At 35.4% G+C, this 12,438-nt stretch overlaps 1 protein-coding gene and 1 pseudogene across 3 annotated transcripts; one reads left to right on the top strand and one right to left on the bottom strand.

The window, feature by feature from the left end:
* The first annotated feature begins 3,895 nt into the window (after positions 1–3,895).
* LOC143550783 (OVARIAN TUMOR DOMAIN-containing deubiquitinating enzyme 5-like) lies at positions 3,896–6,787 on the top strand (annotated as a pseudogene). Its single transcript, XR_013138384.1, has 3 exons — positions 3,896–3,936; positions 5,657–5,755; positions 5,843–6,787. The product of XR_013138384.1 is annotated as an OVARIAN TUMOR DOMAIN-containing deubiquitinating enzyme 5-like (transcript).
* A 2,974-nt stretch (positions 6,788–9,761) lies between these two features.
* On the bottom strand, positions 9,762–11,715 carry LOC143550782 (uncharacterized). 2 transcript variants are annotated; one of them, XM_077041373.1, is made up of 5 exons: positions 11,448–11,715; positions 11,185–11,303; positions 10,637–10,707; positions 10,180–10,549; positions 9,762–10,106 (listed from the first exon to the last, which is right to left on the bottom strand). In XM_077041373.1, exons 2-5 carry the CDS (start codon positions 11,275–11,277, stop codon positions 9,948–9,950), a joined length of 693 nt encoding a protein of 230 aa, XP_076897488.1. In that variant the 5' UTR covers positions 11,278–11,303; positions 11,448–11,715; the 3' UTR covers positions 9,762–9,947. The 2 variants fall into 2 exon arrangements, with proteins under 2 accessions (XP_076897488.1, XP_076897487.1); XM_077041372.1 differs by lacking the exon at positions 11,448–11,715 and having other exon boundaries at positions 11,185–11,436.
* Between the last annotated feature and the right edge of the window lie 723 nt (positions 11,716–12,438).

The raw sequence follows: 12,438 nt of genomic DNA, 5'->3' as shown, positions 1-12,438 counted from the left end.
TAGAAGAATATCAACTTGTATCTAATCTGTTTCCTACTGGACAAGTTCTTTAAAGAAATCAATTCATATATACTTATCAGTATTCCTTCTAAATATGTCCTTAAAATTTCTTATGAAATATGGACAATAAGGAAATCAAGTCTAAACTGTATGAAAGTTTCCTATGACATGAATCGCCAAAACTTGTATGGAGTTTTAGAGGCCTAAAAGATCAGTGGGAGCACTGAGTGTCCTTATATGCAAGAGATGGGGGAGAAACAACTTAATCTACCTCATAAAACATCCCTTGTATAAGACACTGCTCCATTATATCTTGTCTCCTTAACATTTAATGCTACTCCTAACAAATTTTGTTGGATACCTAAATATGGGAAAACTTAGATTTCTTACCAAGACTAATTAATATAATCCTCAATTAGAATTTATTGGTCTTCTGATGTTGACCCTAAGCATGCTGAATTCTTACATATTTCTAAGGTCAGTAGGAACAGTAAAAGTCCTTATCATAACTTGGCTAAGTACAAGACGCGGGGGGAGAGATTGTCGCTTACTTTAACTCCGATTACACCTCTTGTACACCATACTGCACCAACTCTTACATACTTAGAAACTAATATTGCTCCTAATATACCTGAAAATATGAAACTCCTTATAAACCCAATAATCAACTCAGGAGGTCATCTAGGTCTCAAAGGCCTACTAACTTTGATGATTATGTACCCTACCTGACTAAAGATTAAATGGATTTTGGAAGGTTTAATGATCCTACCTCTTCTAATTAAACCATTAGTATCAATCAATCTTCTAAAATAGTATAACGTTTGGGATTTGGTTGAATTACCTAAAAGGTAGTCATTACTAAACTAAATCTGAATGAATAACGTTAATACACTAAAGGTATGATTGATTGATAAAGGTATACTCAAGAGGGAATAAATTATCAAAGAACCTAGTTCCTTGTCTTACAAAAGGTTACTTTGAGGATCATCACTGTTCTAGTAGCTTATAATAACTTAGAGCTACATTACATGAACATTAAAACAACTTTCCCTAACACTGGCCTACATGTTCGTAAAATAACCTGTAAGTTCTAAACTGAAGGTTAAGAACACTTAGTTTGTAAGTCAATAAAATCCATGTATGGGTTGATGCAAGAATCAATAATGAAATCATAATGCAACTCTCTTCATCAAGAACTAAGTGGATTGATTTACCTACCTCAAGATGAGTGGGAGCAACTAATGTAAACTTGTCCTTATATAGATGGCATTCTTTTGACAAGTATATGTTACATGAGTCAAAGTATTGTTAACGCATATCTTGACCTAATCAATCTCGGAGATACCTCTTATTTAATAGTTATCAAAATACACCGAGATAGACTCATTAGTTTTATATGTTTTACATGAAACGGGTCCTTACACTTGTAACATACAATATTGCTCTCCTTTAGAGGCTAATAGGATAAATGAGATTATTTCCTTATGCATCATTAATTAGATGCCTTAAGAAGGTTCAAATCTATACTCGTTTAGATATTGGTCACATTGCTAAACACTAGACTAATTATTTCTATTGTGAAGCATCTGATAAAATATCACAATATCTCTAAGAAACGAGACACAATAATTTAAAGAAGAAGAAGTGAGAACTAAAAAACGGTTGACTACTAATATTCTAACTTTGTCAACTTCTGGGTATATCCTTATGTCAGCAGACATTACTATCTCATGAAGGAGTCCTAACTAACTGATAACAACGACCTAAGTTATAATTACATAATATGTTGCTGATCATAACGCAACGTGTCACTAAATGTTGTTGGAAAACTTTATCAGTTGACTCATAATTTATTAACTTCATATAAATCCAATATTGAAGACTTATTGTGATAAAGTCAGCTACCCTTATTTCTTGAACAGTAACAGTTCAAGCGGAGTTGCATTAGAATTCGATACAAGTCTAAATTATTGTTCGCTTATGACTTAAGAACAAATAGAGGAAACTAAACTTTTGTATCGAATGCATTCATGATATGCTTATGGATCCACTAATTAAAGGTCTGTCACCCATAAGTCTCCTAAATGGCCAATAATAGAGACGGGTTTTACCAATGACCAAGCGCAACTGCGTATCGTACTATGAATGATTAATTATTAATTTTTCCTCATACGTTGAAAATTTGTTTTGTCTCTAAATACGTTCATGCATGCCTAAAGACGTATAGACACTAATTATACAAATCAACGGTAAGGGCTTATTTGTCAATTTGATCCTAAAGTTAGGTTTTAAATTTGAGTTGTAGTATGATTAATGGGGGTCCTGAGTCGAATATTGATTCAACGACTGTATTTCTCTGCTGCAATTTGGGTTTAGAACTAAAATGAGTATTAACCTCTGATCAGACTAATCTAATGCTCATAATAAATAATTACTAGGCCAAGTGGGAGAATGTTAGAATAAATATATATTTTATATATATTTTATATATGGCCCTTATAATTATTTATCTTATTATTGATCATTGACCTAAATAACCTTATGTTTATAACTGGTAAATCCTTGATGGACGGAATTACCCTTACTAACATTAATAGGGTTTCCCCTTGGGTGTATATATAGAGAGCTTATTAGAGAGGTTAATAACTAATGATGAATAATAACACCATAAGAATCATCCCCTACCTCTCTCTCTCAAATCGTGTTCATCAAGAACACCTAATCTCCATCCTAACCATACACCCTAAAGGGGAACTCGATCAGATTAAGAAGATGTCAATCTCAAACATCACTGGATTATCAGGTATTACATATTTCCTTGTTTACATTATATCATCGATTATAGAAACTGATCAACATGTTACTCCAACCATATTTGTCTTCAATCAAGCGTCGACCCATAATAGGTGAAATAACAACAATCGATTAGGGCAGCTTTAGTGGTTAAGACACAGTCTATTATACATAAAAAATATATTTGGTTTTATAACTAAAAGATTATTCAGGTTGGGTTTGGGTTTTACGGTCGGGTTTTCTCGGGTAAAAATGATAGCCCTAGTTTGTATAGATCTATACAACCCGCATAGACATTGCTAGGGGTGAGCGTAAAACCGAATTAATCGAAAAAACCGAATCGAAAAAAAACCGAACCGAAGCATTAACCGACGGTTAATTTTTTAGTTTTTCGAAAAACCGATTTTTGGGTTTAGGTTAGGTTATCCATTTTAAAAAAACCGAACTGAACCGAACCGATTAATCGAACCTATGTTTTCTACGTGATTTTTTTAAGATGTTATGACCAGAAACAAAACACCAAAAGAATCTACCATTGATGGTGATGAAGATGATCAAGAATGAGTCTAAACTTTGAAGAAGAATAAGACAATGAATGAAGATTCGAGAAACCATAGGTTTTTTTAATTAAGAATATTGTTGAATTTTAAACTCTACTACTCAAACAACTTTGTATTTGTTTGGCTCCACATAACACACACCTATTTTTGCATTTTGAATTCAATATGTATGAGATACTCTATTTTTTTTTTGAATTTTTTTTGTAATGTCTACTCACAATAAAAAAACTGAACATAACCTAAACCGAAACCGAAAATAACTGAAAACCGAATAACCGAAAACCGATTGGTTGATATTCTTAAATAACCGATAGCTTAGGTTTAGGTTTGGTTTTCACCCAATAACCGTACCGTGCTCAACGCTAGGCATTGCGTATCTGACATTTGTACGGAGAAATAAGAGCCACAACTTCCAAATATCACATGTTCACAAAACGTAAAGGGTTTGTTTTATATTTTTTACAACTCAAATGACTCCAAAATAAAAACTAAAATACGCCGAAACGCTTAATAAAACCCTGGTTATCGTGATTGTCTGCTTGCTGCTTACTATCCAGTACGCCAATGAAGATCCATCTGTACGGTAATAATGTTCATACTATTCTTTCGATTCGTTCAATAGACCGATTCAACATCCTAAACAGGCTTCTAATTATTATCTGAATTGAATCTATAGTACTCAATTGATAGTGTATTGATGTTAGGTATTCAATTAGGGTTTATTTTAGTTAAATATATTGTAATTCATAATATTCATTCATTCGCCTCTTAATCGGTAGAGATTGAATATCACTTTCGTTATTCAATAGGTGTTCGTGTTCGGACGTTAAGCTTTTATCGGACAATAGAACGGTTCACGAATAGTTAACGGTTGCTCGTTAAGAAAATAAACTTGTTACGTTTAATTACGTGGTAGTTATGTTTAGTTTTGTTTTGTAGTTAATAAATTTGCTTAAGTTGGTATGATAAGATTAGGTAAGTCATAAGGAGATAATTAAAAACAAATAATGAATAAATGGTAACGGACATAAATGGACGCAAATGAACGTAAATTAGGGCATAGCCTCTGTTTGTGTTCGTTCATTTAGTTACTTGAACGAAATCACTTGTTCATGTTCGCAGGGGCGTAGCTTAGCTGGGGCCAGGGGTGGCCCCCCGTCCCCCTCTGTTTTTTCGCTCGGTAGTGTAAATTTATCCTTTTACGGTCGGAAACTTTTATACATAGTGTAAATTTACTCGCTTCTGACCGAAATTTTGAGTCTGGCCCCTTCCGTTTTTTGGCTCGGTAGTGTTAATCTATCCTTTTTCGGCCGGACATTTTTATACATAGTGTAAATTTACCCGTTTCTGACCGAAATTTTTAGCCCACCCTCCTCTAGTTTATGAATTTTTTATACATATTGAGTCCGGCCCCCTCGACGTGTATGTCCAAGCTTCGCCACCGCATGTTCGTTCATTTATTAAACGCACGTGCGTAAGCGAACTTCTCGCCGAACAATTCGCTGTTCACGTTCGATTAGTTTATGGCCTATTCAAAAGTACTATTTTTGACATATATTGGATATCAGTTTTGCTCTTGATCAGCATGATTGAATTGTGTACTACATTTGGTTGATTAAGGAAAGTTTAATAACTTTTTACCATCTAAATGCAGAAATATATATATAAAGTTATAAATTGCTTACGTATTTGACACACGTGTGCGTCTGTCCTTTTTTCCCTTGAAAGTATGTGAAGTTTTGAAAAATTATATCGATTTAGAAGCTGTAATTAAATTTCACATAGTTGAAGTACACACCCTTTGTATCTATCTCCATCTTCAGACAGTGTGAGTTCACTAATGCAACTTATTGTGTATGAACTAATTCATTGTAAACTACCGCTTGCAGACTAAATGTTGTTTAATAAAAACCATAAAACAACTTGGTGTTCTTGTATGGATGTGTAATTTGACATTACAGAGACCAAATTTGAACTATTTGGCAGTTAAAATTGCCTGATCATGATAGATTAACATTACATTGTGTTTTATACTACTAGCTAATGTTTATTGGAAACAATTTTTGAGTTAGGGGATTCTTTTCATGGAGTAGAATAAATTATGTACGAATAATGATGCTTCTTATGAGTTTAATTACTGCTCAAACAAGCAATTTTAGTTACAGAATACTAAATTACTGCTAGAAGAAAAAAAACAAACCTAAATCGTTTTCTTTATTCAATGATTCATACTTTTTTCTTTTGGTACGTTCTACATACAATTACTTGTGCTGTGCACATAGTTCATTGTTATTTATTTACAGAGTTTCTAGAATGGAAGATACACAAGATTTGGAGGAAACTCAGACTAAGGAGATCCAAGTAGAAAAAGAAACGCGTGAGGAGATGCTTTCAAGGCACAGGTATAATAGCACAACTATATTACTATGATAATCTTGTCTTTTTAACAAGTAAATTATGCAACTTGATTTTTAAAAATATGCATACAGGAAAGAGATCACTCAGCTACAAAACAAGGAAATTGCACTAAAAAAAGCAGCTGCAAAAGGAAGCAAAGCCGAGCAAAAAGCCAAAAAGAAACAAGGGGAAGAACAAGTAACTCAACTCACTGCCGAACTTAAGGAGAAACAGCTAACCGAGCTTACTTCTGCAGGTTATGCTAATAATATAACCGCTAGTGGAAACAACAAAGAAAGCAATATTGACATTTTAGCTAAAGCCATAGCCGGGGTCTCGGTTACCAACCAAACCAAGCATGCAAAGCCGACCAAAAGTGCAAAAAGGAAAGAAAAACGGGCCCAACAAGAAGCAGCCCGAGAGCAAAGAATACAAGAAGAACAAAGCAACGTTGTAAGCGATCGAATGGTTGAAAATGAAAAGTTAGAGAAAAAAATTGAACCTTTAGGTTTAGTGATTAACGAGATTAAACCAGATGGCCATTGTCTTTACAGAGCAGTTGAAGACCAGTTAAAAGTCAAAGGTTTGACCTTTTACACATTTCAAGAACTTAGAAAGTTAGTGGCTGATTATATGAGGAAAAACTCGTCCGAATTTCTTCCGTTTTTTCTATCGGAAACCGTTGCAGATGGAGATCATGATGACCCTGAAAAGAGGTTTGAGAGTTACTGTAATGAAGTCGAGTCAACGGCTGCGTGGGGTGGTCAACTTGAACTCGGTGCTTTGACTCATTGCTTAAAGAAACATATCATGATATATTCAGGGTCTTTCCTGATGTGGAGATGGGAAAAGAGTATAAATCCGGTGAGTCTTTGGGTTCGAGTATCATGTTGTCGTATCATAAGCATGCGTTTGGGCTCGGTGAGCATTATAATTCTGTTGTTCCTGTTTGATAAGAGGTCAAAACGGGTCGGATATCATGTCATACTTTAAATCAATATCCTTTTTTTTCTCATAATTTTGTTTTGTAATGGCAATAGAAACTTTTATATTAGTTTGTAACAGAGGATTGCTATGAAATGTTTTGAGTTTGAACTTGTATCACCTAAATAATATTTTGTTGATGTCATAAATCTTGTATGGTATGCCAAGTGTGGTGTTTGATTTGAGTTTATAATATATGTGTCTTCACTTTGTTTCAACATTGACCGGTTACTTGGGCGAACTGAGTCGACTCAAGCTTTACTTCTTAAAGCTTGAATTTGACTCGTTTAAGAGAGCTTGAGATTGTCTCGTTTCAAGGTTTATGCTTGAAGCTCAAGCTTAGCTCATAAGTGTTTTTTCAAACATAGGCTTAGTTTGTGAGTAATTATAAAATTCGGGTTTGGCTCATATATTGTTTAATTCATATATAATTATTTTAATATTATATACAACATAATATTACCTAACAACATCCAGGGGTGCGCATCTCGGGCGGACCAACCCGAACCGGGAAATAACCGACCCGACCCGAAACCCGAAAATCATATATACAAGAACCGAAGACCGACCCGCTTGACTCACTTCGGTTATCAGTTAACATCGGTTTTGGCGCTCCGGGTAGACCGAAAAGGACTGACCCGATGGTGGAAAACATCTTCAAGCTAGCTTTTAATGGAGGTGTGATAGAAGCCAGAAGATGGGGTGGAACAACACGAAGACCTCATGTCATCTTTGTGATATATGAACTATTAAGTTAAATTGAAAGAAGATACTTTGTTGGGAACACAACTCAATAATCTGAAAAGGTAAAAGACTCTTTCACTATTATTTTAGGCTGAGGGGTGTGGGGGGCTTTAATGGGGGCTCCAACCAATAATATTATGACGTGTGGCAGAGAGAGAAACTGGATAAGGGGAGTGTTAGAGCCCCCGTTGGAGCCCCTGGCCTGGTGTGAGGGGCTTTAATGGGGTATAATTATATAGGAAAAATATTTTTTTTTTGGGTTTGTTCGGCTCCCAACGGTCAAAAAACCATCAAATCCTGTGCTTTTCTCTCTCTTCTCCCGCTAAGGCTGAGGGGTGTGGGGCTTCAACGGGGGCGCTAGAGCCCCTCCGCTCGCGCCCCCAGGCGCGACCACCACACCACCAGGCGCTAGCCAGGGCGCTAACGGGGCGCGAGCACGAAAATCCAAGCAGGCGTGATGGGGTTAGCGGCAAAGGAGGGCATAAAGTGGCATAGGGGAGTGTGCAAAGACCCGTTGGACATATACAAAGAGCCGTTGGGCTCTTATTTAATTAAAAAAAAAAACCTTTTTTCATCTATAAAATACCCCATTTCACCCATATCAATCACCACAACTTCAAAATAAAACCCAAAATCAACCCATCTTCCCAACTTTTTTTTAAAAAAATGGCTGGAAATTGGTACCCAAACCTAGATTCAGATTATATTGACGACGATTTATGGTCGTCACCGCACCAACCAATGTTTTATTCGGAGCCGCAAGAATCATCCGGCTTTCAACCATCCAACACACAACCGTCTCCTAACTTTGTTGTTCCGGAGACACAAGAATCACACGGTGAAGCTACGGGACCAAGAAAGCAAAAGGAACTTATCCGAAAAGAGAGATTTGGACTTCCTTACTAGAGACTTCAGTAACCTAAATCCGGTCGATCAAATGCTAATGGAAAAGCAAAAGGAACGTATCCGAAAGAGGTTGATCGAAGAAGACCAAGCCGAAGAATAAGAATAATGTTTTTTTTAGTACTTTTATTTTTATTTTATTTTTAGATATTAATGTGTTTTTTTATTAATGTGTGTTTTTTTAATAATTTATGAGTTTTTTTAATAATACGTTGTTTGAAATATATTTATAAAAAAATAAAAAAAAAATTCGCTGGAGCCCCTGCTGGAGCCCCTCCACACCGGGGCTAGGGGCTCCAACACCCCCCTTATCCAGTTTCTTTCTTTGCCACACGTCATAATATTATTGGCTGGAGCCCCCACTAAAGCCCCCATTAGAGCCCCCCACACCCCTCAGCCTAACAGGCTCACGTCTGCATGGTTTTCCGCGTTAGCGCCCCGGTGGTGTGGTGTTAGCGCCTGGGGGCGCGAGCGAAGGGACTCTAGCGCCCCCGTTGAAGCCCCACACCCCTCAGCCTTAAGTTATACGCATATGCATTTTTGTAATTCCCAAAGCACTGTAATGATGATACTTACTTCACTCTCTCTTTCTTTATTATTGCTTATAATATATAATATATTTTTTCTTTCACTTCTCAAAACACAAAAACCATCTCTCCTCTGTTCATGGACTCATACCCTTTTCAGAATTCGAATGGTCATGGAGCAAAGTGACAATTGAAAACTGGAAGCTTGTGATTTGCATCTAAGGTCACTCATGTTGTCCATGTAAGGTGAAAGTATGAACCCATTGGAGCAAAACTTCACCAACGCTGTCACCGAAAACCATGAAACCATATCCGACTTTCTATTATCGGTCGCTTTCGGTTAGTCGGGTGTTCACCGGTTCTGGACCCGAACCCGACCCGAGACCGAGTACTTGCAAATATCAAGACCGGAAAAAACAGGAAGTATAGGGTCGGTTCGGGTTCGGTTATTTTCGGGTCGGTTATGTGGGGTTTTTCGGTCCGGGCCAAATTCTGCACACCCCTAACATCTACAACATAACTGTATATTTATTATGTTAGATCAAAATTGTTACATTCACGAGAATAATAAGCTTGTTTAGTCTCGCAACCTTAGTTAAAATATATAATGCTTGGGTATAAACTCGTTTATTAAATGAGCTTCCGTTTAGATTCACGCCGTTTAACGTTAACACGATTCAAACTCTTATCGAACCTACCGGCGTGAAGACATTAAATGGTAGAAGACAGACTTGTTCATCATTTTTATCAACCTAGACTATAAATAAGTTGATGAAAACAGCATGCATTATAGAAGTTCTTACTTTTTAAATGATAGAAGACAGTTTTATTTCTTGTTCTTATAAAAAAAATTATAAAAAGATCACATATCCCACAAACCATTATTTACACAAACATCTTTGAAACCATAGTTTCAAAGTCAAAAGTCAAAACATATATCAACATATAACCACAACCAAATACCAAATCAAGATCAAAGTCTTGTTCTTTAAGTATGTAATTATAGATTAACCTAATTTATCTAATTAACCTTTGGTTCTCATACCTGTAACGCCACAGGATCTTGCCACGAAATCTTCCTTTTCCCGGACCGATTCGTTGAACCATCGCCAACGTTTCTACAAATCGATAGCATTAAATCATTTTGGTGTTCTTTCCGTTGATCGTCAAAGCTCTCTTGCATCTCTTCTTCTTCCGTCTGAAAACCAATATTAAACCGTTACAAAACTTTAACAAACTCCTTTAACCATTTCAAAAAGAGTTAAACTTACCGATATCTGGTTCAAGTCGAATACAGGAGCACGGGCTCGACCTGACACTTTCTCCCCACTTAAACCACTATCTTTCTGGTTGAATTCGGTCATTGGAGACGAGTTGTTTCTAAGAACTCTTTGGTTTAGATTGACACCATACAAATTTACATTTCTACCCAAGTCAACCACGAGAGGAGGTTGACTCGGACTGATGTTTTTCTTCTTTGTATGCAATTTCCCTCTTTGAAAATGGTTGGGAACCAAGGGCAAATTGGGCAAAGTTGCAACCTTTTTCGGGTTAACCTTCTCCTTGTCTTTCCTGTATTGGATTGTTTCCATATCCTGTGATTTGGCTTTCAATAATAATTTGCGCCTTCGCCTCAAGAATCTGAAATTATCAAGAACAAGAATTAATATCTTGAATTTCTTGAACGTAAAATGCATGAAACGAAACGACTCAGAACCGACTCTTTACCTAACTTCAGCTTCTAAAGTTTGTCTCTTTTGCTTCATAACCTCCAAGTGGTTTCTTGCAGCCTCAGTTTCCTGTAAATATTTAGAAAAATATTCAATCACACATTTAATGGTAACTCGAACCGGTTTGCGGGTTTGGTAACTTTAAGATCACAAAAGATTTACCAAGAAAATTAAGAAACTAAACAAGATTACCAATAATATTATGGAAATAAATGATCAATTTTTTTATTATTTTTTATTTTATTTTTTTGCATCTTTCAATCCAAATTCAAACCCTAACCCTAAAACTTTGTGATTAATTGAATCAACCAACAATTAACAGGACAAAATACATCAAGAAAATCATGGGCAAGCATAGATCAAGGATAAACTTCAATTAATTGAATAAAAAAATCTTTTTTTTTATTTATAAATCCTGAAGGAAAACAATAGATCTAATTGATGACATAAAGATTCAAGAAACAGATATCATATTATACAATCAAACCAACAAGAAATCAAACAATAACACACCAAAGATCCAATCTTTAACCATAAATTATATACCTTTTGCAAGACACGATAATCTTGAACAAGGGTTTGATGCTTAAATTTTGCCTTAACATCTTCAAAAACAACTCCTTTGATCTTCTTACTCATCAGATCTCAACTTTCTTGAAACCCCACTAAGAAAAAGATAAAATTTTTGTACAAAAATTAAAACTTTATAAAAAAAAAAAAAGATGGATGAGAGAAAGAAGGGTGTGGAAGAAAGTGTTTAATATTAATGTGTGTGGGGGAGAGAAGAAGGTGAAGGTGAAGGTGCTTGCTTTTCCTGTTTTCTCTGTTGATGTTGATGAAACTGACCAAGAATATGAAATCCCTAAAAAGCCCATGCATTTGGGAGACAATGGAGTGATGAAGATGGAGAATTTTGGGGGGTTGCAGAAGGGTATTTCTGGAATAAACATAATTAATTTGGTCTGTATGTGAGATTTGTTTTTGTGTGTGTATGTGTGTGTGTGAGTTTGGTTGGAGTTTGAAGACATCTTCCTTGTTTCTCTTTCTATGATCATTTCTTTCATTCTCTCTCATCTTTCAAGACTTTTTTAATTAATTAATTAATTTATTTATTTTTAACAAATGGGCCATTAGAGAAGATGAGTGGTGTGTGTGGACCCTTGTTTCTTTGTTTTATGATGATGGACATATGTCAAAGCTTCCATTATTCTTGCCTCTTGTGTATATTAAAATAATAATAATAATAAAAATAAATAAATAAAATAATAAAAAATAAAAAATTCTAGAGAGAGAGGTGATTTCTGATGAGTTGCAGTTGGTGGTGGTATTTATTTTAGGCTTGGGTTGAGGTTCCATAGGTAACCCTTGTGAAATTACAAATTTAGCCACTACTTCATCTTTCTAAAATATTCCTTCATTTGGATTTTATTCTTTATTGTATTGCTATAGACTTTTGTTTCTGGTCTTTAGGGGTAAAATGGTAATTTGCACTACTCATGGAAGATAGGGGTCTGGTTTTGTAGGTAACATGTGAAATTACAAGTTTAGCCACTGCTTCATGTTTTGGAAAGATTCTCAAAGTCTCCAAGGGCAAAATGGTAATTTTGCAATAATAATGGAAGATAGAGGTCAATTCTACAACTTTCTAGTTGGGTATCACTGTATGTATTATCTTGTTACCAAATAATAATGAGAGAGGTGGAGGAAGGTGCATTTAAAAGTAACAAAAGGATCATTTTAGCCCTTGTATTATTGGCTATATTACACTTTAGACACCTTATTAATACAATTATTTCATTT

Source organism: Bidens hawaiensis, unplaced genomic scaffold, assembly GCF_021521415.1.
Source record: "Bidens hawaiensis isolate Kalapana, Puna unplaced genomic scaffold, B.hawaiensis_p1.1 tig00016188_1, whole genome shotgun sequence".
NCBI lineage: Eukaryota > Viridiplantae > Streptophyta > Magnoliopsida > Asterales > Asteraceae > Bidens > Bidens hawaiensis.
This window is presented reverse-complemented; position numbering and strand designations above follow the sequence as displayed.